The sequence below is a fragment of the Felis catus genome, chromosome A2 (assembly GCF_018350175.1).
Source record: "Felis catus isolate Fca126 chromosome A2, F.catus_Fca126_mat1.0, whole genome shotgun sequence".
Lineage (NCBI taxonomy): Eukaryota > Metazoa > Chordata > Mammalia > Carnivora > Felidae > Felis > Felis catus.
In genome coordinates this window covers 50,469,197-50,493,241 of record NC_058369.1, presented here as the reverse complement: position 1 = coordinate 50,493,241, position 24,045 = coordinate 50,469,197, and the positions used below count along the sequence as shown (strand labels likewise).

At 44.8% G+C, this 24,045-nt stretch overlaps 1 protein-coding gene across 7 annotated transcripts in view; it reads left to right on the top strand.

Annotated features, from left to right (window-relative positions):
- Positions 1 to 24,045, top strand: part of SRGAP3 (SLIT-ROBO Rho GTPase activating protein 3) — a 263,049-nt gene that overhangs the window by 222,595 nt on the left and 16,409 nt on the right. For 6 of the 7 annotated variants that reach the window (XM_019824938.3, XM_019824937.3, XM_011280178.4 and 3 more), the window contains 5 exons: positions 565 to 642; positions 10,288 to 10,422; positions 13,514 to 13,619; positions 13,832 to 14,059; positions 16,872 to 16,951. In XM_019824938.3, the coding sequence (XP_019680497.1) occupies positions 565 to 642; positions 10,288 to 10,422; positions 13,514 to 13,619; positions 13,832 to 14,059; positions 16,872 to 16,951 (627 nt within the window). Of the gene's footprint in view, positions 1 to 564; positions 643 to 10,287; positions 10,423 to 13,513; positions 13,620 to 13,831; positions 14,060 to 16,871; positions 16,952 to 24,045 lie in introns of those variants that run through there. The other variant, XR_006593951.1, reaches the window with a different exon arrangement.

Genomic DNA, 24,045 nt, shown 5'->3' with positions numbered 1-24,045 from the left:
ACATTAAAAAAAGAGACTCTTTTTCTTTAATGATTTAATGTTCCCCAAACTTGTTGATCCCAGGCCAGCATGTACTCTAGACTCTAGCTTTTCTGAAAGGAAGAAGATGTCTCTGCAGGTGGGGGGGTGGGAATGGTTGAGTGAGTGATACTGATCATTCCTGTTCAAAATGTCTGTGGCTGTTACACTGAAATGGCAGTTATAAACTCAGGCCAAGCTACTTGATCCCGGTGTACCTGATGAACTTGGTAGGCAAAGTGCCTGTTGGCTAAATTGGAAGTTACTCACTGGTCCTGGGTTGATATAAACCTCTTGTGGCCTTTTCCTTCAAGCCCTGATAAGAGATAACATATGAAGCAAGATGCCTCAGAGTATTTTGGCCAGCTGAAGTTCATTGCAAAGTCCCCTTTTGGGCTTCTGCCAGGAGATCTTTATTGGGAATGACTCTTGAAAAAGAATGGTGGGAGAAAGAGGCAAGCAATGGAAGGATCATCAATGTTCCCAAGTGGTCTGATGAGCCCAAGGAATCATGGCATTTTGTGTTTATTTGTTCCTTTCTTTTAGGACTCCAGCAGCAAGGGATCTTCCGAGTGCCAGGATCTCAGGTTGAAGTCAACGACATAAAAAATTCTTTTGAAAGGGGTAGGTATCCATCTCAAGCTTGTGTCCATAGGAAGCCAGGATGGTTGTTGTATGTCTTAGAGCAGCAGTGTGCCGGGGCTGGCTTGTATCAACATTTCTTTCCAAGTTTGGACTGAGTGCCTTCACCTTGGTGGCTTGAAATTGGCCAAGGCAGGAGTATTTACACCACAGTAATTGGCAAAGATCAGATCCTTCCTTTGTCTTTTTCCCTTCAAAGAGTTAACTGTTAAACCTTTACCAGCACATGAGTGACTTTCTCTAGTGACTGTACGGTAGTTGTTGGGAAAAAGGGTCTAGTAAAGCACTCGAAATCATGATAGGAGTCTGTGAAGGCTGCTGTGTTTTAGAAAATACAGCATATTTAGAAGAATACAGATAACACCGAGTGGCTTTTAGAATACACTAGTGCTTAGGTTTTATTAAATTAAATTAAATTACATTTATTTTTTATTTTTTAATTTACATCCAAGTTAGTTAGCAGATAGTGCAATAATGATTTCAGGAGTAGAATCCAGGGATTCATCCCCTACGTGTAACACCCAGTGCTCATCCCAAGTGTCCTCTTTAATGCCCCTTACACATTTAGCCCATCCCCCACCCACAACCCCTCCAGCAACCCTCAGTTTGTTGTCTATATTTAAGAGTCTCTTCTGTTTTGTCTCCCTCCCTGTTTTTATGTTATTTTTGCTTCCCTTCCCTTATGTTCATCTGTTTTGTCTCTTAAATTCCTCACATGAGTGAAGTCATATGATATTTGTCTTTCTCTGACTAATTTCACTTAGCATAATACATTCTAGTTCTGTCCACGTTCTAAATGGCAAGATTTCATTCTTTTTGATTGCCGAGTAATACTCCCTTGTGTGTGTATGTGTGTGTATATATGTATATATATGTGTATGTGTGTGTATATATGTATATATATATATATACACATATGTGTGTGTGTATATATGTATATACACACACATATATGTGTATATATACATATATATATACTATATATATATACACATATATGTGTATATATATACATATATATATACTATAATGTGTATATATATATACACACACACACTACAATGTGTATATATATGTGTATATATATATATATATATATATATATATATATACACACACACACATATATATACCACATCTTCTTTATCCATTCATCCATCTATGGACACTTGGGCTCCTTCCATACTTTGGCTATTGTTGATAGTGCTGCTATAAACATGGGGGTGCATGTGCCCCTTCGAAACAGCACACCTGTATCCCTTGGATAAATGCCTAGTAGTGCAATTGCTGGGTCGTAGGGTAGTCCTACTTTTAATTCTTTGAGGAACCCCCATACTGTTTTCCAGAGTGTCTGTCCCAGTTTGCATTCCCACCAACAATGCAAAAGAGATCCTCTTTCTCTGTATCCTCGCCAACATCCGTTATTGCCTGAGTTGTTAATGTTAGCCATTCTGACAGGTGTGAGGTGGTATCTCAATGTGGTTTTGATTTGTATTTCCCTGGTGATGAGTGATATTGAGCGTTTTTTCATGCGTCTGGTCTAATGCTTAGTTTTTTATGTAGTGTTTTGGCCAAAAAGAAAAATTTAGAACCCCAATCCCAAACCCATTTTCCTGTAGTATATCACATCCCAGTTTACAAAGCACTTCCTTACCCTTTCTTTTACATAATCCTCTTAACAGTCGTGGGAGGTATTCTGTTTGTCCCTGTTGGCTGTGCTCTGAGCATGCCTCTCCCTGGGCTCCAGGCCTGGAATTCTCATTACTGGGTTTCCTCTGCAGGGGCTGCCTCCTGAGCAGACTCACCCCTTCACTATCCCCCTGATTCCATCCTGAGGTCTAGCTCTAGAGTGGAAGAAGCACTCTGTCAGCCCCAAGCAGACACTGCTATAATCCCCAGCACAGACCTCTGTGGCCTTTGGCCCTCTGGCTTCACCCCGGGTTTAGAGAGCAGGATCTGGCTGGATGTAGTGCTCAGTGGCCTCCTGATGTCCCCAGGAGCTTGTTTTAGAGTCTGCTCCTGGATCATGGGCACTTAGGACCAGGAAGCCCCAGAATTCCCCTGTTCTGAGCTCAGACTCATGCATTTATTCATCCTCCCAACAACCATACATTCATTGTGCCCTACACTGGGCTAGGTAATGGACTAGGGCCTGGAAACACAACAGGAACAAAAGACAGTCATGACTAGTAGGGAGCCAGTTTAGCCAACAGACAATGGAGTAAGTAAGCATTGGATGGTATGGGATCACTTAGCCCAGCTCGGATGGGGTGGGGAGAAGGAGTAAAGTCAGAGAAGTCTTCCTGGAGAAGGAAAAGCACAAGTTGAGGCTTAAAGAGTGAGAGCCTGAAAAAGCAGGGAAAGGGCATTCCAGACTAATGAGAATAGCATATGCAAAGGCCAGAAAGCAAGAAGTATCGCCCATCAGCGTCCCTGATGGAAGTGTACTTCATCATTCTCTGAGCTTCTCTTGACAACACTGGACAGCCCAATGCAATGTTTTGTTTCTTCATTTCCCCCAAATCCCCTACTGTCCTGTGTTCATTGTAAATCACCAGAGCCATGGTCTGAAATCTTTGCTGGTTCCATCCTCTTGGGTTCTTCCCATTACACAGAATGCCTTGAATCTCATGGGTGAGCTTCACTGCCCAGTGCCTTCACCCTGGTGACTGCCACTGCCTCAAATGTCCCTGCTTCCCTCTGTTCTGTAAATAAACTTCCTTGTAGCAGGAAGCCAGGCCCTATCCCTGCCCCAAGAGCACTGCTTTCTTTCCTTCTTGAATGTGATTTTCTAAGGCCTTCTGTCACCTGCTTGGGTGCCTTGCAGGGGTGATGTGCAATTTAAGACTTCTCTCTTCTGAACAGGCCTTGGGTCGCCTCAGGCAGAGAGAGCCCCACTGGGCAGAGATCACCTGATCCAAATGTCAGCTGCAAAAATGTTTTCTGCTTCTCTTTGCCTCAAATATGCGGTCAGCTCCTGTCGTTCTCTCCATCATTTCAAAATGAATCTCATTCCACAACAGCCTTGTCTTTGAGCTCCACCTGAGCCTATGGTGAACCCTGGCTTATTCTTAAAAAATATATATATAGTTCCCTGGAATGTCTCTTTTAGAAAAATCTGTTCCTGGCTTCTCTGGGCTGGCTAGTGCCCAGATTTCCCACTTACTCTTTTTTGTTTCTTCATGTTTGCCAACAAACTGCCCTGGGTTTGGCTCCTTGCCCAGCTGACTCTCAGGGTCACCTCCCATCTCTCCTGAAAATAGGAGGTACACTTCTCTGCACCACTGGCAACCAGGTGGCCAAGCCTAGGGCGGCTCAGTGTTTTTCTTTGCACCCACTGCTCCATCCCACACACTCTAACTTGTGACTGAATTTTCTCTCGAAAACCAGCACATTGTATGTTTCTCCTTTCTTCCTTTTATTTGTTAAAATGTACCTCCCTCAGTCCCTGCAGGGTGCCTGTCCTTTGCCATTTGTTTAAGATTTGGGTCCTTTTCTTTCTTGGCCCCCTTCTTTCTCTCTTGGGTGAAGTTTCTGCCCGTGTTCCTTGTATGAGGCTGTTCAAAGGAGCACAGATCTGTTTTCTTTAAGATTCTGAAAAATTGCAATATGTAGGAAATTCATTCTTGGGTCATTATTCCTAAACCCACTTTCTTTTTCTTCTGACATGAGTCAGCCAGGGTTTTAGTTGAGATGATGATGATAATGATGGGATTTTTAAAAAATGTTTATTTATTTTTGAGAGAGAGAGAGAGAGGGAGAGAGAACACGAGCAGGGGAGGGGCAGAGAGAGAGGGAGACACAGAATCCTTAGGCTCTAGGCTCTGAGCTGTCAGCACAGAACCTGACGTGGGGCTTGCACCCATGAACCTTTAGATCATGACCTGAGCCAAAGTCAGACACTTAACCTACTGAGCCACCCGGGCATCCCTAATGATGTGATTTTTTGCTGTCAGCAAACCTTAAATTCATTGGTCAAGTTTTGAGATCTTTCTGTAACCTGGCAAAATGAAGAGGAAACATCGCAAAAAGGCAGGAAAGCAGTTGTCCTGCCACAAAGAGAGCCACACTGGCCTCTTGTCTCTCGGGCCAGTTTTCCTGGGCAAACTCTGTTTTTCCCCCACAAACCAACCCACTGTCCCCTTTGCACGTAACTATGAGAGAGTTGCCAGTGGTCTCTCCTTATTTGGTGGGTTGGTGGGAAGGGGAGTCAATGGCCCTTTCACCCTGTGCAGATCAGGATAGGGTTTGGATTAGAGACTGAAGTCATGGCATGGAGGGTCTGACATGTTTGACATCTGGCCCTTCAGAGATCTGTCTCCTGCCCCAGGGAGAGGATTGTGACCTATAGATGGCTGGGAGGGGTCATCATGTTGAGCCTCAGAACGGGCTTGGGAAGACCTGTGGCCACCGAGAACTGCCCTTGTGCAAGAAACCATCTGCAAGCTTCCTGCCGTGCCCCTGGTCTGGCAGCACGTTTCCTTAGAGCCTGTAAGCACACGCTGTGTGCACTCTGCCTTGGGTACAGCCCTGCCGTAAAGTCCCCGGCAATGCCCTGGTGACCCGGCTGAGAGTGTGCCGCAGGCAGGTCTGTTGGGTAATAATTCTCCCATCCCCAGGAGATTAGCTAGCCAAGCATGAACACAGCTTTCTCTCAGACTTGCCCAGAATTTTAGCTGTAATTCTCCTCCCAGAGGAGGCCATCATTCCCATGAACCATCCTGTTCATCCTGAACTCTGGAATTGCAGTCATTTCTGGAACCAAAATTGACTCACCTTGTAGAAAGCCAAAGGCCTAAGCCAGGAGGAGAGAATATTTGGATGCTTCCTTTTATGGCCTTCTGGGAGGGAGAGGAAGAGCAAATTGTGTGTGTGTGTGTGTACATATGTACACGTATGTGTGTATATATAAAGTCCATGTGTTAATTGTGCATGACAAGGGTCGCTAACATGCAATATGGGGAAAAAAATCCATGTGCTTTTGAATCATGAGACCCCAAAAGTAATATGTGGTAAATAATAGGGAAACAGCTAATTTGAACTCCTGGTTCTCCAAAGGGGCCTCAAGGGCTGTTACAGGAACAGAGGGGGCTTAGGAGGGAGGTGTGGACCTCTCCTCCCAATTCAACTAAGACAGCTTTGTTTTATTTATTTTTATTTTTTTAAGTGTATATATATTTTTTTTCAATGTTTTTTATTTATTTTTGGGACAGAGAGAGACAGAGCATGAACGGGGGAGGGGCAGAGAGAGAGGGAGACACAGAATGGGAAGCAGGCTCCAGGCTCCGAGCCATCAGCCCAGAGCCCGACGCGGGGCTCGAACTCACGGACCGCGAGATCGTGACCTGGGTGAAGTCGGACGCTTAACCGACTGCGCCACCCAGGCGCCCCTAAGTGTATATATTTTTGAGAGAGAGAGCATGAGTGGAGGAGGGGCAGAGAGAGGGGGAGAGAGAGAATCCCAAGCAGGTTCAGCACTATGAGTGCACAGCCCGACGGACATGGGGCTCAGTCTCACAAACCGTGAGATCATGACCTGAGCCAAAATGAAGAATCAGATGCTTCGACTGAGCCACCCAGGCACCCCTAAGACAGCTTTGTTTTATATGCTGGGCATTCAGAGAAAGTTTTTTCTTGAAAAGAAAATGAAAAGGTTAGGGTTTTACTTTTTTTTTTTTTTTTAACGTTTATTCATCCTTGAGAGACAGAGTGTGAGCAGGGGAGGGACAGAGAGAGAGGGAGACACAGAATCTGAAGCAGGCTCCAGGCTGTCAGTACAGAGCCTGATGCGAGGCTTGAACCCTCAAACCGTGAGATCATGACCTGAGATGAAGTCGGACGCTTAACCGACCGAGCCACCCAGGTGCCCCTAGCATTCTCTTAAGGAAGGAGGGAGGGAGAGAGGAAGATAGGTCTGCAAGCAGACAGATAGGTTTGAAAACCAGGGGTAAAAGGAAGAACATCTCCCAGGCATTACGAGACCCGGGGGCTGCCAGTGTCTGTTTCGACTGTGTGAATGTGGGCAAATCGTTTTGCTTGTTGGGCTCTCAGCTCTCTTGCGGGAGATTAGTGGTGTTGGAACCATGCCTTCCTTACTGCCTTGCAGTGCTGTTGTCAGGATTAAGAGAGATCACATGTGCAAGTGCGTTTCTCACTCCAGAAGTGCTTTGTCAGTATACACAATGATTTGTTATGTTTTCTCTCTTCCTTCCCCACAAGGAATTCTCCTCTCCTCCTGTGGGGATATCGGAGAGGTTGACCTATGGAACATCAGTGTCTCTGCCACCATATACAGTCATTCAGGCTGGGCACTACACAAGGGTGCTCAGGCAAGGAGGGCAGGTGGGAGCTGAACTGTGGTTCGTGCTCTGTAAGCCACAAGACCTGGCTCAGGAAGGAAGTAGGGGGCCCTCTCTAATTTGCACTAAAGCATGTTGGGGCTAGCAGAGTCCCTGGCAGTGACATGCATTCTTTTCCTACGGAGGTGGAGTAAAGAGATCCAAGTATGAGTTTCCTGCTCTGCTCCTCACTGCTTGCCAGTCTTAGAACAGTCTGTGGGCTGTTCTGGGAGAAGGAGGAAAAGCCCGTCGGGCAGACATCTGTCAGCACCTTCAGAGAGCAGTTAGATTGCTCTGTGCTTCCTTTCATCTCCTCCCATGGAAACTCCGGGGGATCTAGCCGAGCAGCCCTTGATTAAACAGGAAAGTGCTGCCCTCCTGAAATATCATTTACCCCTGTCCAGGTGGCAAAAATTTGAAAGATTGACAGCATTCCATGGGCAGGACTGTGGAAAAGAAGCGTTCTCCTATGTTGCCACGTGGGAGTATAGAATGATGCAGCCCCAGGTGGGGGGAAAATTTGTCTCTATCTAATGAAACTATGTATGTATGTACACTTAGACCCACAACCCCACTTCTAGGACCTCGCCAGAGACATCTTTACAAATACCAAAACACATGCACAAGGTTATTTGTTGAAGTAATATTTGTAATAGTGAAAGATTGTCAGTCCACGGGAGATTGGTTGACCAAATTATGGTTGATCCACGAAAGAGTACTTTGCAGCCATTTAAAAAAAAGAAGAAGAACCAGGAAGATCTCTGTGCACTGATATGGAGGGATTTCTAGTGTTTATTGTGAAGCAAAGAAACAAGTGTATGTAGCAGTATTGTATACTAACATTTGCGGAAAAAGTGAAGGGAAATAAAAAATTCATATGTATGCTTTTTGCTTAACAGGGCAAACCAGAAACTAACGACAATGGTCAAATGTGAGGTGTGGAGGGGAGAAGGATAAGAGTAGGGCTTGTCTGCATGCAACTTTTTACCTGTTTTTGACTTTTGGACAATTTAAATGCTTTATATTTTCAAAACTGCAATTTTTTTAAAAAAGGATTTCCAAAAAAAAAAAAAAACCTAAAATTGAATATAAGTAGAAACAAGCTGTGTATCAAATTGATTATCACACAGAGAGTAACTTTTGAACATATGCTCAGGTCATACATTTTTAACAGCTTTATTGAGTTAGATACCATAAAGCTCACCCATTTTTAAAGTGCACAATTCAGTGGTTTCTAGTATATTTACAGAGATGTGTGAACATCACCATAATCCAATATCAGAAATTTTTCATCATCCCCAAAAGGAACCTTCTACCCATTTGTAGTCACTCCCTTATCCCCTAAATCCTAGTCCACCACTGTAGGCAAACACTAATCTACCTTCTGTCTTCTGACCATATATCTTTAATGGGATACATTCTTAGAATTAAATCCACCCCCCCCCAAACAAAGCCCCTGAGAAGAAATCTTAAATTTAATGGTGGTGATATTACTATTAAAATTTCTAAACTGTTACATATATTATAGAATAAGGCAGATACAATATTAATGTTATTCAGAACCAAGATTTTCACTAAGAAAAATGAAATCCAAATATAAAATACATGAAGGTAAAGAAAATCTTGTATCTGAAATATGAATTGGAAATAACTATGTGAACTCATAAAAGAATTAATGTGTATTCTTGCTGTATCCACTGAAAAGGTTTAGAAGCTCTTTATAGCACTCCTGTGCCAATGAGCACACCTGGAACTTATATCCTGGTTTCTAAATACCATTCCCTACAAAAAGCAAACAGATCTCCTTGGAGCAATGTTTGATTCCAGATCTGGGTCAAGGAAAGTACAAGGTGATCCATGGACATCTTTTGTGCCAGAAAGCAAGGAAGTGCTCAGTGGAGGTCATATATAAAGAACTTTTGTCCCTGGAAAAATTGGAGACAATCTGAGCATCCCAAAGACTAGTGATGATAATGGATTATGACACGCTGAATTAGAAATGATAAAAACAATCCCTTAAAGATGCTAAATAATAACAATAAGAAGAGGAAGAGTGAGGGAGGCATGGGGAAACCTTTTCTTTATGGCAGAATGCCAGCTAATAAATGTAGAAGGAATGACAGAATTAGAAAATCACCATTTTGCAACCTAGGATACTAATTGATTTAGGCAAAAATCATCAGTGGATGTTAAAAGCATTGGGTGAAACATGTTGAGCACAATGACATGCACATACATCACTTGTTTTTTTCAAAAATAGTTTATATTCTATACTTACTATTACAAAGGGGAAAATAAACCTTTGCAGTGCAGAGATCTGGAGGTTGTCCCCTTAATCCATTGATCACACTTAGCAACACCAGTAGCAAGACGGGCTGACATTATGTGCCTCCAGATACAATAAGGTGTCTACAACATGACCCATGTACTATTGTTGCCACAAATGTTTAACTTAAATCTATTTTTGAGGAGACAATCAGAGAAATCCAAGGTGGGAGGCATTCTATAAGGCAACTGGCCTGGACTCTTCAGAAGAGGCAATATTGTAAAAAACGAACTATGATAAAAAAATGTTGGGGTGTCTTTTACGTTCAAAAGACTAAGTTGGGGGCATCTGGGTGGCTTAGTTGGTTAAGTGTCTGACTCTTCATTTTGGCTCAGGTCATGATTTCGTGGTCATGAGATCAAGCCCTGTGTCCATGCTGGGAATGGAGCCTGCCTAAGATTCTCTCTCTCCTTCTCCCTCTGCCCCTCCCCTCTCTAAAAAAAGAATAAATAAATAAAATAAACATAAGACTAAGGAATCATAACAACCAAATGAATTATGGGACTATTGATCAGATCTTAGCTTTTGAAAAAAGCTATGAAAGACATGGGACAATTGAGAATGTTTGAATGTATGGAAGATGGTGTTTTGGAACTATTGTTAATTTTTTCTTAGATGTGATGATGTTATGGGGTTATGTAGGAGAATATCCTTATTGGGAGAAATGTGTTCAAGTATTTAGCAGTGATGTGCTATGATGTCTACAAAACACTCTCAAATCATTGAGCAATAATAAATACAAGTAAAGACAGAAAGCAAACATGGCAAAAGATGAGTGTAAGTTAATGAGTGTGAGTGAAGGGTGATGGATGTTCAGTATTTCAGTTTTACAGTATTTCCATATATTTGAACATTTTCAAAATCAGTTACAGGGAGAACTGCTGGGGCAGGCCATCCCTCCTGCCATCTGCACATTTCCTGTCTCTTTACCAAGCTGAATCACCATCTCCTGTTTCTTCTCAGGTGAAGACCCCCTTGTGGATGATCAAAATGAACGAGATATCAATTCAGTCGCTGGTGTTTTAAAACTGTATTTCCGAGGACTGGAAAATCCACTCTTTCCTAAGGAAAGGTTTCAAGATTTGATATCTACTATTAGTAAGTATTTCCCAGGTGGAATGGTGGAATGATCAATTCCATGGCATATCTTTATTGAAGTTGTATGATGGGCTCATCATTATGTAGGAAGGAGGGATACTGAAAGAAGCAGTATGGTCCTTGTTCTCATAGAACTTAAAACCTAGCTGTAGAGATAACAGGATGATGTATAATGGAAAATGGCATGGTACAACCCTGGGTATGAATGGCGCTTAGAAGAGAAGAGGCAGAGGGAGACTTGGTTTTGCTTTAGGAGAAGCCTACCCAGAGTATCCTGGGAAGAGTTTGAGGACACACAGACCAATGGGACCAGCAGGAGGGTGTCCCAGCCAGTGCATGGTGCAAGAGGCTGGAAGGGTAAAATAGAGCAAGAGAGGAGAGACCTTGCAAGGATCTGGAGCTTTTCCCATTGGGTAATGGGGAGCCATAGAGGATTTGGGAGTCAGGTCAGCAATATGACAGACAAGAAAAATGGTGAAAATAAGTTGACTGTGGGCTTCTTCCAATGTTACAAGCCATCAGAGTTCTCTTTCACAGGTATTTCTGTGGATGAAGGCAAGAGCCCAATCTAGAGGCCTGAAGTAAAGGCACCTTGACTATAAGATGGCCAAACCTAAGGCAACATTTTGGGAGTTTCTAAAAATAAACCTTTTAATATTATAATATGGAAATCTTAGTATTTTAGAATAAACTCTTTAATTGATTTACAGAAAATTGCCCCACACCCAGTGTTATTAGGGATGCTTCTCACAATGCTCTGAGAGATTTGCAGCCAGGAAAGGGCCGCTGGGGGTTGGAGGCTTCAAGCTTCTTACCTGCCTGGTATAAAAGACCCTTCCTCTGCCCTTCTACCCTCCACACTACCTACTGCTCATCTTTCCAGATCCACTTCAAGCTCCAAATCACCCTCAGAAATTCCAGGCCATGGGGGCACCTGGGTGGCTCAGTCAGTTGAGCATCCAATCCTTGATTTCGGCTCAGTCGTGAGATTGAGCCGAGTTGGGCTCTGCACTGGGCATGGAGCCTGCTTAAGATTCTCTCACTCCTCTCTCCCTCTACTCCTCCCCTGCTTGCATGGGTATGCGTTCTCTCTCCCTCTCCCTCCCTCCCTCTCTCCCTCCCTCTCCCTCCCTCAAAAAAAGAGGAAAAAAAGAAAAAGAAAAGGGAGAAATTCCAGGCCACAGAAGCCCAACCCTGTCTGAGCCCCATGTCATGTGCTCAGCTAGCGTTTCCGGAAGCCCCATTAATCTATTTCCTGAGCAGATCACCTGAGCAGACAAGGTTGTTGACCTCTAGCGCAAGCTCATGACATCACATACCTGGGATCACACCTCGAATCACACCGCAAAAAAAAAAAAAAAAAAATCCCTTCTGATTTCCCTGCCAAATCCTGTGGTTACTTCAAGGAGAAAAATTTCAGAGGTCTATCTCCCTCCTAAACAGAGAGATGGGGCCTCCGCCTCAGAAATGTTTGTAGAATACACTGACAACCTATAATTTAGTACCATTGTTTTGCTTTCATTGTATCTATATTTATGTTACCTCCTAATTATAGCAAGCGTTCCTGGTTTCTCATTTACAGAGGGAGGTAAACTTTCCTTTATGAATAAATATATTTAAGAAAAAAATGTAATAAGTGGAGATGGTACTAGGGCAGTGATGACTGAAGCTGAGCCCATGGAGCAGCCTCTATAAAGGGCAATGGAATCACTGAAGGTCCAAGAACTTTTAGTTCTGCGGGAGGCTTGGGCAAGGCTTCTCAGTGCCAGACTTCAAAGGTAGGCTGCAGTGTGCTGGGCAGAGTCGAGAGACCACCAGTGCGTACAAAGGCCCAGGGGCACAAAGGCCCTCTGTGAGAGGAAGATGGTGGATGAGGCAGCCTGGCACAGTTTCTCGGTGGGGGCAGTATTGGCATTTAGGGTAGTGCGGTGCCTTGTTGTGTGTTCCATGCACTGAGGACACTTGACGCCTTGGCCCCTGGATCCGAAATGCCAGTAGTGCCCTCCAGTCACTGTGACAACCCCAAAGAATGCCTCATAGATTTGTAAATGTCCAGAAGTGTGCACTACCACGTCATTTGAGAAACATGGCTCTGTATCATCTTCAGATACTCGAGGAAGGGGCAGCAGCTAAGCAGTGAGGCAGGCAAAGTTGGTTGAAGCCCTACGGTGAAGGGCCTGGGATACAGAGGAGAAACAAGAGAAGTTGCGTCTTTTGTAAAGTTTATTTATTTATTTTGAGAGAGAGTGCATGAGCAGGGGCAGAGAGAGAGAGAGAGAGAGAGAGAGAGAGAGAATCCCAAGCAGGCGCTGCACTGTCAGTGAAAAGCCCGATGCAGGGCTTGAACTCACGAACCGTGAGATCATAACCTGAGCCGAAACCTAGAGCCGGACGGTTAACCGACTGAGCCACCCAGGCACCCCAAGGGAGGTTGCGTTTTAAAAGGAACACGCTGACAGAATGTGGAGGTTGGAGAGAGGGGCTGTGAGAAAAACATGTTTCCTGAGAAAGAATCTGGCACAGGCTCGTGCACCAGCCCTGCAGACAAACATCAGAGCTCTGGGGCTCACTCCCTGCACCAGCTTTCCCTCTGCACACCCTCTCCACAAGGCAGAGCCCACAAACCTCTTCTCTTTACCAAGCCCAATTTGCTGCTCCCACCCCTGGCCTGACTGATAAAAATACCAATGTCTCTGCCTAGGACTGACCTGAAAACGGGGGTCAGAGATAAGATCACAAGCATCTATCAGGCCTCTTGGCCAATATATATAGCTCTAGAGTTGGTTATTTAGTCCACACTCATTTCTGGCCTACTCTGTGCCGTGCCTGTGATGCATGCAGCTGGTGTTCATAAAGGGGTTAAAGAAACATGGTCCGTGCCTGTGTCAGGACTCACAGGTGTCAGGTGACAGAAGCTCAGCTGACACTAGCTTCATTCATAAAAGGGAACGTGTAGACTCACATTCTTGCTCTGAGTGGCCAGGTCAGGGTCACATATCAGTCCCCTTGAACCATGTGGACTGAGCAAATGTGGGCTGTACTTGGCTCTCTGAGGACGAAAGACACCCCAAAAAGCCCCTTTATGTTACAGAACTGGAGAACCCAGCTGAGAGGGTGCACCAGATCCAGCAAATCCTCATCACCCTTCCCCGCGTGGTCATCGTGGTCATGAGATACCTCTTCGCTTTCCTCAACCAGTGAGTTGCCTGGCCAAGGGGGGGGGGCCCTCTTTGCCTCAGCCCTGGCCTCCTTTGGGAGGGGGTGTCCTGAGGCTTCTGCAGGTGCAGCTCTTCCTAAAACAGAACATGGAAGCCTCCTGGACTTGAGTAGAGCCCTCAAAAGAAAGAACCCACAAGGGGGGGAAGATTCACCTTTCTCAGGTGACTTGTGAGTACCTCCTTTCTTGTAGCCTCTCGCAGTATAGTGACGAGAACATGATGGACCCCTACAACCTGGCCATCTGCTTCGGGCCCACCCTCATGCACATCCCTGATGGGCAGGACCCTGTGTCCTGCCAGGCACACGTCAACGAAGTCATCAAAACCATCATCATTCATCATGAAGCCATCTTCCCCAGCCCCCGGGAGCTAGAGGGACCTGTGTATGAAAAATGCATGGCTGGAGGGGAAGAATATTGGTAAGATTCCATTCCTCTTAATATTATTATTATCATCATCACTGTCGTTTTTGCTGTTGAGCAGGAACAGTAAGAAACCCTTTGATTTTCTTACTGCTTTATAGTCTTTACTCTCATATGCATTTTCTCATTTGAGCTTTGCTGCAGCCTTATACCAGAGATAGTTGCATCAGCCAGGACTCTCTTGGTTTGTAAGGGACAGAACTACAACTCAAACTGGGTTAAGCTAAGTGGGAATTTATTGATTTTCTTTACTTAACTAAAAAGTCTAGGATTATGACTTCAGGTATAGCTGGATTCAGGGGTTCAACTGTTATTATCAGGAATTGGTCCTGCAATCCCCAGCCCCTGGCTCTCCTTTCTTCTGCATTGGCTTCATTCTCAGTCATCCTCTCCTTAGTGGCTTCAGGAAGACATATGGTAACTCCAGATTTAGAGAACATTCTCTCAGCATCCCCAGTGGAAAAAGACCTTCTCTTTCCCAAGGGTCCCAACATAAATCCAAGAAGTATATCCCCTTGCTGAGGCTTGGGTCTGGTGAGCTAATCACATTAGTTAGGAGATATTAAGCTGTCAACGGCCAGGTGTGTCTTAAGCCCATCCGAGGCAGCAGGGGGCTGGATAATAATCCCCACCTCCACCTCTTGAGAAACAACTTCTCTTTTCCAGACAAAGTGAGTTCACATTCTTTGAGAGCTCCAGGCCAGGTCAGCAGTTGATAGGTACCTCTGTTTACCTGGTGCTACATGAGGTCTTAGGAGAAAAATTTTAGAACCTAATCAAAATCAGGGCTGGCCACCTTCCCCAGACTAAGACCTTAAAATGTGGTAAAGATAGGGCATTTTTTTTTTTTAATGTGGAAAGGACAGGAGATTCAGAACACCAACTGACAGAGACCAGTCAAAGGGTTCCTATTCATTCTTTATACCCATTCCTGCACAACACACAGCTGTATATTTAGGTATTACCCACACTGCTTTCAGCTAGGTGCCTACAGGGGGGTTTGTCTTTGGATTATCAAAGCATTTCTGAACTCTTGATTCACTTCAAAGAAGGGAGACATTGCAGCCCCTTTGTTTCCCACCCTGCGCCCCATAGAGATACGGGCCCCGCTGTCTTGTAATCATAGCTCTGTAGTAACCTTTATGTGAGGCTCCAGGAGCAGGTCTGTCCCTGTTCTCTAACAGAAACATTAAACAGCCAGCAAGCGTACTTTCTGGACAAAGAGAAGCTTTTCACGCAGCGTTTGCAACCATTCCTAGTTCTCTTTTCTTGCTGCAATGTGTGTAATTAGTGTTCTGGGAAGCGTCCTAAAGATCGGTTGTACCTACCAAAGAACAATATACGATAACCATACTTGCCTCAGTCCCATTTGTGTCTCATGAGAAAGAAAAACTATTAATTACATTGGAAACATTTGCAAAGCCAAAAGGGGGGATTTGGCTGAGGGTCTCCTTGTAGTGGACAACATTCATTCATTCAACAGTTGGACAAACGGGTGTTGTGTGTCTGTCCTGGGCCAGGCCCTGGGCAGGGGGGCAGGGATGCAACCTGAGCAGGATTAACCCCTGATGCAGGGAGCTCCAGTGGGGGAAGAAACAGGCAGTTCCAGAAGTGAGGCTCCTTGAGCCCATGTAGCAAGGTCAGGAAGGGCTTCCTGGAGGAACCTTAACTGAGACCTGTGGGATGAACTGGAGTCAGCCAGGTGAGGCATGGGCAAGGAATGTTCTGGGCTTGGAGCCTTCAGTAAAATGGAAAGTGGTTCCATGTGGCCAGAGTGTTGCTTGTGCCAAGTGAATGGTGAGGGTGGAGGCTCCACAGGCCAGCAGGAGCCAGGTTATGAAAGGTCTTAAACAAGCCACTGTGCAGAGTCTGGACCTTATCCAGGAGGCAATGGAGAATTTTCATAATGAAGTTCATATTTTTTCAAAAGGCACTGCAGATGTCACCTCCTCTAAGAAGCCTTCCCTGACCACCCTATGCAGGTCCCCTCAGCCGTTCTTGTCTGTGCTCATTTGTTCCTACATAACACATCTCAGCTTGTAGCAGTTTTCTTTTCTGGCCCACAAGGGCAGAGTCTTACCCATCAATACGTCTCTCCTACCTCCCACAGTGCCTGGCATATATTAGGACTCCATCAATGACTTAGTTAAAAAAAAAAACTGACTAGGTGAATAAACCCTGGCCTGAAGAAGCTTATAGTCTAGTGAGGGGGTAGTGGCTGGCGAAATTGTCCCAGTGCATTAATGACCAAGTCTGACAGGCCTGGATTCAGGCTACCCACTCCCACGCCCATCATGGCTGCCAGCCTGCTTCCACTAGCTGGACTGGTCTGGGATTTTGCACACAGCATCGTGAGGCACCCGGAGGACCCAGCACCTTGTGAGGTGGACCCACGCCACCTCTCTCGGGGTGTCACCTCCTCTGTGAGACCTAGAACCAGGCTAGGTGAATGTCTCATGGTACCTCCACAATTCCTTTCTGTTCTGGCCCGTGGTCCTTCCGAGGATAAATGCCAGGGTTTTATGGTGCCCTCTGGGTCTTAGAGAACACCTAGAAATTGATAGCCCAGCAAATTCCAGGGCTGGGGGAAGCTGGAGGAGGGTATTCAGGATAGCTTTCCATTGAGGGGGCTGGGAGTGGTTTCCTGTTAGGAGTGTCCATGGGTGGTCAGATGGACAAGACAGGACGGTGCAGGCCTGGGCCTGACCTGGGTCAAGTGCAGAGGTGGGCTTGGCTCGCACTTAGGGGATGCTGAGGACAGTGTGAGGGTGCAAAGCCCAACAAGTCCCCTTCCCATGTTTCTTTGCAGTGACAGTCCACATAGTGAGCCAGGGACTATCGATGAAGTTGACCATGACAATGGCACGGAGCCTCACACGAGTGACGAAGGTGAGTGAGGGGGAATCTGGGGCCAAGGAACTCACTTGGGGCCTCTCACGCTGACTCGTGCCTGCCCAATGGCTCGGCTGGCCCGCACACCCCCTCCAGCCTTGCCAGTCAGCACCTTGTCCTCTAGAATAGAGGGGGGCTCTGAAAGACATCGGACACATGTGCACCTCCATTCACCATACTCCTACTGGCCTGTCTCCTCCCTTTCTGTATCCTTCCTGGCCCGAATATAAATCCGAAGTGACGAGAGTTTGCTAAGTAGGAAGCATGCTTTGTCCCCTGTCTCTCCCCAACCAGGGATGTGTTCTGTATCCAGCCTGTGCTAGGACTTGAGGTACTTCAATGAAAGACACATGGGTCACAGAGGAGCTCCCAGTCTCGTTACCTGACACATAGGGAGCAGCTCCCCATGACACACGAAATTACGCCCAATGACAGCTGTGTCCCCAGTGTGGGGATGCCTCAAAGATGAAGCTGAGCAGTGATAGCCCAGGGAAGTGTTGGAGGGAGAAAGGGAAAGGCTGGCCTGGGCTTGAGGGATTCATCGGACCCTTCCACCTGATGGATAAGGAGAAGGAAAAGATAAGGATAAGGAGAAGAAAGTTGGGGAAACTGGACCGTGTAGACAAGCAATCTGGATAATACGGACCCAGTGCCAGTGAATCCATTAGATAGAATAGACAGTGCCCAGGGCCCATGGTACTTTTAAGGACCCCTGAAAATGTTTTGGTTTCATTTAAAATAATGAGAAAAAAGGAATATGATCCATCGTGGATTGTATTCATCTTTATACCAATGCAATTGTAAAATATAATTTTTAACTTTTTTTTTAATGGAGGAAGGGACCCACACAAGAAGCAAAAGTGCTTGGGCCTCACAAAAGTCATAACACAATGCTATGTAGACCAAGCATAGCCCTCCTTTCTCCTGGTGATGGTTTTACTTTTTTTTTTTTATTCCTTATTTAATGACTTTCTTCTGGGCTTCTGTGTTTCCCTTTGGAACAGTCCCAGGCCCTGTTGGCCACCATTTTTGCCAGGATTGCTGGTACATACTCAGGGGTGGTTTCTGGGAGCTGGTGAAAGAGGCAAGACTGATAGGGCAGTTTTCACATTCTGGTAGGACTGTCACACTTGCTAATGACAAATACTCTAACTCAAAGTGACTTAAGCATCAAAGGCCTCAGATCATACACCAGAAAAATCCCAGGTTAGGTATAGCTTCAGGCACGGCTGGATCCAGGAGCTTAGTTGGTCTTAGGATTTTGTCTCCATCTTCCTGTTCTGCTTCCCTCTGTGTTGGCTTCATTCTCAAGCAGGATCTTCCTGCATGGTGGTCTTTAGCATTTCCAGGCTTTCATTGTCCTTTTGCCCAAAGTCCCAGTGGAAAAGAGCTTCCTTTTCATCATGGTTCCAAGAAAGCTCCTGGGGTAGAGTCTCATTGGACTGCCTTGAGTCACACGCCCAGCCAAAAACCAATCACTGTGGCCCAGGAGGGAGCCCACGGGTCAGGCCTGAGTCACAGGTGTGGAAGAACAAATCTAGGTGTAGTGTTCATCTCTGCCAGAATCCTCAGAGGCCAGAGTCGTCCTGAGCTGAGGGAAATGTCCTGCAGAGCCTTTGTGGGGAGATGTGAAGGCTGCCACTGTCTGCATGTTGGCAGTGATTTGCTTTCCTCTTTCCTTCTTTTCTGTCTCCTGTCCTACCACCTCTGGCTCTCTCTCTCCCTTCTTGTTCTGTCCATCTGTTGCTTTATTTCTGCGTGTGTGTGTGTGTGTGTGTGTGTGTGTGTGTGTGTGTGTGTAGCTCCCTCTTGCTCTAGATCTTGCTCTCAGTCTCTCTTCCTCCACTGGGGGAAAACATCTCTCATCCAATGAGGTAGACTGATTTTTCAGAATTAGGATCTGTTGGGAATGCTGCTGGTGGAAGAAGATGTGTCTACAGGAGATGGGTCAGGTGCCTTGTGAGGACCCTCACAGCCCACCTTCCCGGGGGCTGAGGTCACTTCCAGTCATCCTGTGCATGCTGAATTTCCCCACAGCCCCTCGGCCTGGGAGGTGGAAGGCTGCTGTGGGCACTGGGTAGGAGGAGGGACAGAGAGAACAGTCTTGCTGGGCAGCCAGGCAGCAGCCACAGGGCATTCCCAGCAGGCTCCACCCCACGCCAAGAGCACCCCCTCAGACAATGCTGCCTCACTCCTCCCGGAGTAGAGGCACACAGTATCCCTGGAGTGGGGTGAGACAGCTTCTCGTCTGCTTCCCCAGAAGGTCCTTTCTGTTGTTCCTTGTCAGGCTGCTGGTTTCTGAGAATGACAAGGGCAGGAAGATCATCCTGGAAGGTCAACAGCCAGCTTCAGGAGAGCCAGGTTCATGCTCCCTGCAGGTTCTCACTGTTTCCTGTGTGGTCATGGTGGCGGCTGCTGAATCAGGAGCATCCTTTGGAGGAAAATTAAGTGCATTTCCTAAATGTTTACGTGCAAGCCTGCCCCAACCAAATCGGTCACCCAAGTACTGAGTTGCAGGAACAGTTGAGGGGGTGCTAGACTCTGAGAAAGGAAGTCTGGATTTGAAAGTCAGAGAGAGGCCTTCATGGCCCTGTGAACTTTGACGAGCCATGTAACCTCAGACCTCAGTTTCCTGACATGTAAGAGGGGAATGATGGTAACAAGAGAATTGTGACCTAGGTTACAATGAGCTTACATATGCAGAGAAGCTTAGCACAGTGTCTGGGACAACTAGGTGATAGGAAACATTAAGACTGTGTGTTCAGTATAAATCCTTTCTAATTCTGATCAAGAATCTGAGTCCAGGGGCACCTGGGTGGCTCAGTCGGTTAAGTGTCTGACTCTGGTTCAGGTCATGATCTCATGTGGGTTTGAATCCTGCATCATCTCTGTGCTGACAGCGTGGAGCCTGCTTGGGATTCTCTCTCCCTCTCTCTCTCTGTCTCTCCCTCTCTGTCCCTCCCGCAGTTGCATATTCTCTCTCTCTCTCTCTCTCTCTCTCAAAATAAAACCCCTGATTGTGAGAACTAAGCCAAATGAAAACTTTGAGGCAGCCTGTCAATAGCATCTTTATTAATTGGATGCTAAATGAGGAACTAGGCTGCCAGATAAAGAAACTACTAAAATCAGTAACAGAAACATGATCATATAGTTACAATATGTCAGTTTTCAATTATAACTGCACCATTATTCTCTCACTGATACTTTCCTAAAATTCTCCCAGTTGACTTCCACTCCTTGCCCTCCATCTACATCTGGAAAGCCATTAAGCCGTTAGCTCTTTGGATGTATTGGGTGTCCATAAATGGGCTTTAGGAAATCTATTACGGGCAAAATTTCATTTCTTTTGGAATGTGTGCCTCTGAGAAGAGGTGCATGGTTTTCATCAGATTATTCTAGGCATCTACTAGAAATCAGGGTAAGATTTCGATTTGCTTGCAGTTCATGATATTTCCTTTAATAATAATAATTTTTAAAAAGGCCAAGCGTACATAAAAGTGGAAGGAAGTTTTATATAATACCTGTCACCTAGTTTCTACAATTGTTACCATTTTGTTATATTTGTTTTATTGTGTATCTATCAATCCGTCTTATTTTAATACATTTCAAAGTGAATTACAGCCATCAGTACAGTCTCCCTCCAAAGATGTTAGCATGCAATGCTGCACACAACAGGGGTCAGCATCGTTTATGGTCCTATTTTTCAAGTAAAATTCCATACACTGAAATGTATAAATCTTAAGTGCATCATTCCCTGAGTTTTTACAGATGCAAGAACTTGTGTAACTCAAACCCCCACCAGCATACAGAACATTTCCAACACCCTAGAAAGTTCCTTCATGCATTTTCCTGCTCAGTCCCTTACTCCCAAAGCCCAAGAAGCAACCACTGACCTGAAAAATTTTTTCATCATAAGTTAGTTTTGCCTGGTCCAGAACTTCATATAAATGGAATTGTGCAGAATAGTGTCTTTTGATCTGGCTTCTTTCATCTGGCGTGACGTTTAGAGATTCATGCACATTGTGGGTATTAGGTGAGGTTTTGACAGCATTAAAATGGTGTCACCATCAGTTACCACACAAATGCCCGATTCTGCCTGAATTATGGTCACCCATCTGGAAGAAATAAAGAACAACAGAAAAAGAGACCATCAGCTCCTTCATTGCTAACTTGGCTAGTGTTCCTAAGCCCTAGTGCAGAGATGGTCAGCTGTCCCGTACCACGTGGCTTAGACCCAGAACCTAAGGAGGACTCTCCCTTCCTCTTTTATTTTAACCATTTATTGAGATATAATCCACATACCATACAATTCTTCCCTTTAAAGTATACCATTCAGCGGCACTAAATGTAGTCACAGATACATGCAGCAATGACCACAGTCAGTTTTTATCACCACAGAAAGAAACCCCAAGCCCCCTAGCCATCATTTCTTACCTTCGCTGCCAAAAGCAACCACTAATCTACTTTCTGTCTCTATGGATTTGTCTCTTCTGGACATTTTGTGTCGGTGGAATCATGCCATATGTGGCCCTTGTGTCTGGGCCACAGTGTTTCATTGAGCACAGTGTTTTCCAGGGTCATTCTATTGTTGCAGGTGTCTGGAATTTATTCCTTTTTGTGGCTGAATAATGTCCCATTATATGGGTAGACCACATTTTGTTTCTCTTTTTGTCAGTTGACGGACATTTGGGTTGTTTCCACTTTTTGGCTGTTATGAATAATGCTGTCATAAACATTTGTGTACAACTTTTGTGCAAACATATGTTTTTATTTTTCTTGGGTATACACCTAGGAGTGGAACTGGATAGCTCTACATTTAGTCATTTAAGGAACTTGCCAGAGTGCTTTCCAAAATGACTATTCCATTTTATATCACCACAAGCAGTGTGTGATCTTTGTCAACACTTATAATTCTCTGACTTGTCAATTCTCGCCATCCTAGTGGGTGTGAAATGGTATCTCATCGAGGTTTTAATTTGAATTCTCTCATGACTACTGAGGCTGAGCCTCTCCTCATGTGCTTGTCAGTTGTATATCTTCCTTGGAGAAATGTGTCTTCAGATCCTCTGCCCATTTCAAAATTTGGTTATTTGTTTTTTTATTATTGAGTTGTAAGCGCTCTTTATATATTCTAGATATAAGTTCCTTATCAGCTATATGATTTTCAAACATGTTCTGTTTGAAACATGGGCCTTTTCACTTTCTTGATGGTGTTCTCTGAAGCACAAAAGTTTTCTGATTTTGATGAAGTCTAATTCATCTGTTTTTGTTTTTTTTTTTCCTTCTGGTTGCTCATGTTTTGGTGTTACATCTGAGAATCCTCAGCAAATCCAAAATCATGAAGATGTACCCTATGTTTTCTTTCAAGAGTTTTAGGTTTTAGGTCTTACGTTTAGATAATCCATTTTGAGTTAATTTTTGTATATGGCGTGAGGTAGTGGTCCAACTCCACTCCTTCTTTGTGTGTCGCTATCCATTCGTCCCACCACCATTCGTTTTAAAGATTATTCTTTCCCTCATTGAATGATCTTGGCTCCCTTCTACAAAAATCAGTTGACCATAGATGCAGGGCTTTCCTCCTGGACCTCTAGTTCTAGTCCACTGAACTATATGTCTATCCTTGTGCCAGCATCACACTGTCTTGATTACTGTTACTTTGTAGTACGTTTTGAGATCGGAAAGTGTGAATCCTCTAATTTTCTTCTTCTTCTTCAAGATTTTTTTTGTGGCTATTATGGGTTCTTTGCAATTCCATATGAATTTTAGAGTCAGCTTGTCAATTTCTATAGAGAAATCAGCTGGGATTCTAATCGGGATTCAGTGTGTAGACCAGTTGGGGAGTATTGCCATCTTAGCAGTGTTAAGTCTTCTGATCCACCTGTCACACATCATTTCAACTCAGCCTCAGTTTCCCCATCTGTAAAATGAGGATAGTACTGCACATATTCTTGTGGGGAGTAAATGTGATAATGTAAGTAAAACACTTAACACATGCTAAAAGCTTACTTTGTTCATGCAAAGTAATATCAAGTGTCAACTCATCCCAGGGAACTGTTCTACAAGTGGGAAAATTGCAGGTTATAAAATAAAAATCCCTGTCCTAATCGAGTTCGCATTCTCGTAGGAAGGATCTACAACAAACAGGTTTGAAAATAACATGTGCACATACGTGTGTGCACGTGCACGCGCGCGCACACACACACACACACACACACACACACACAAGTTCAGATTGTGCTAAGTGCTATGAAGAAGAAGAAAGCAAGGGAAACTGTTAGCGGTTTGACATTTGGTACTTTGGTAGTTGAGAGTGGTCAGGAAGGGCCTTGCTAAGGCAATGAAATTTGAGTACAGACCTGAATGAAATTAGGAAATGGCACACAATGGTCAATAAATATTTGTGGAATGTGAAAGAATGCAAATGTCTGAGAGAAGGCATTGCAAGGAGAGGCAATAATAACCAGTGCAAAGGCCTAGTGGCAGAAAAGGTTTGGCATGTTTTAAAAGCATCAAGAAGCCTCTATGAATGCTTATGCTGTGGTGTTTAGAGGTAAAATGTACTGATGTCTGCAACTTTAAAGTTGATTAAAAAAATAAGATGGGCAGATGGATAGATGGACGGATGGATAGATAAAAGGATGGATAGATAGGTGATAAAGCTAATACAGTAAGCTGTTAATGTAGGACTTAGGTGGCAGGCATATGCATGTTCACTGTAAAATTCTTTCAACTTTGTGTTTGAAAAACATCAGAATACAGTGTTGGCTTACATCAGAGTACAAAAGGCTGGTGAGGCCGTGCAGACCGGGTGAGGAGACAGCGGTAGGAAATTAAGCTGCAGAGGGCTCCAGGCTCAGAGCACGGAGGGGCCTCAGCAGCCCTGAGAAGACTTGGGTTTGGCTCTAAGCACAGTGGGAAGCCTTTAGAGGGATTTGAATGAGAGAGTTTCATGATCTGATTAGGATTTTAAAAGATCCCTCTGGCTGCTGTGTCTACCAAGCATGAATGAAAGTGGGGAGGCCAGGCAGAGGGACAGTAGTGGTCTGGACCAGGGCAGGGGCAGTGGAGATGGCGAGACGGGTCCGATTCAG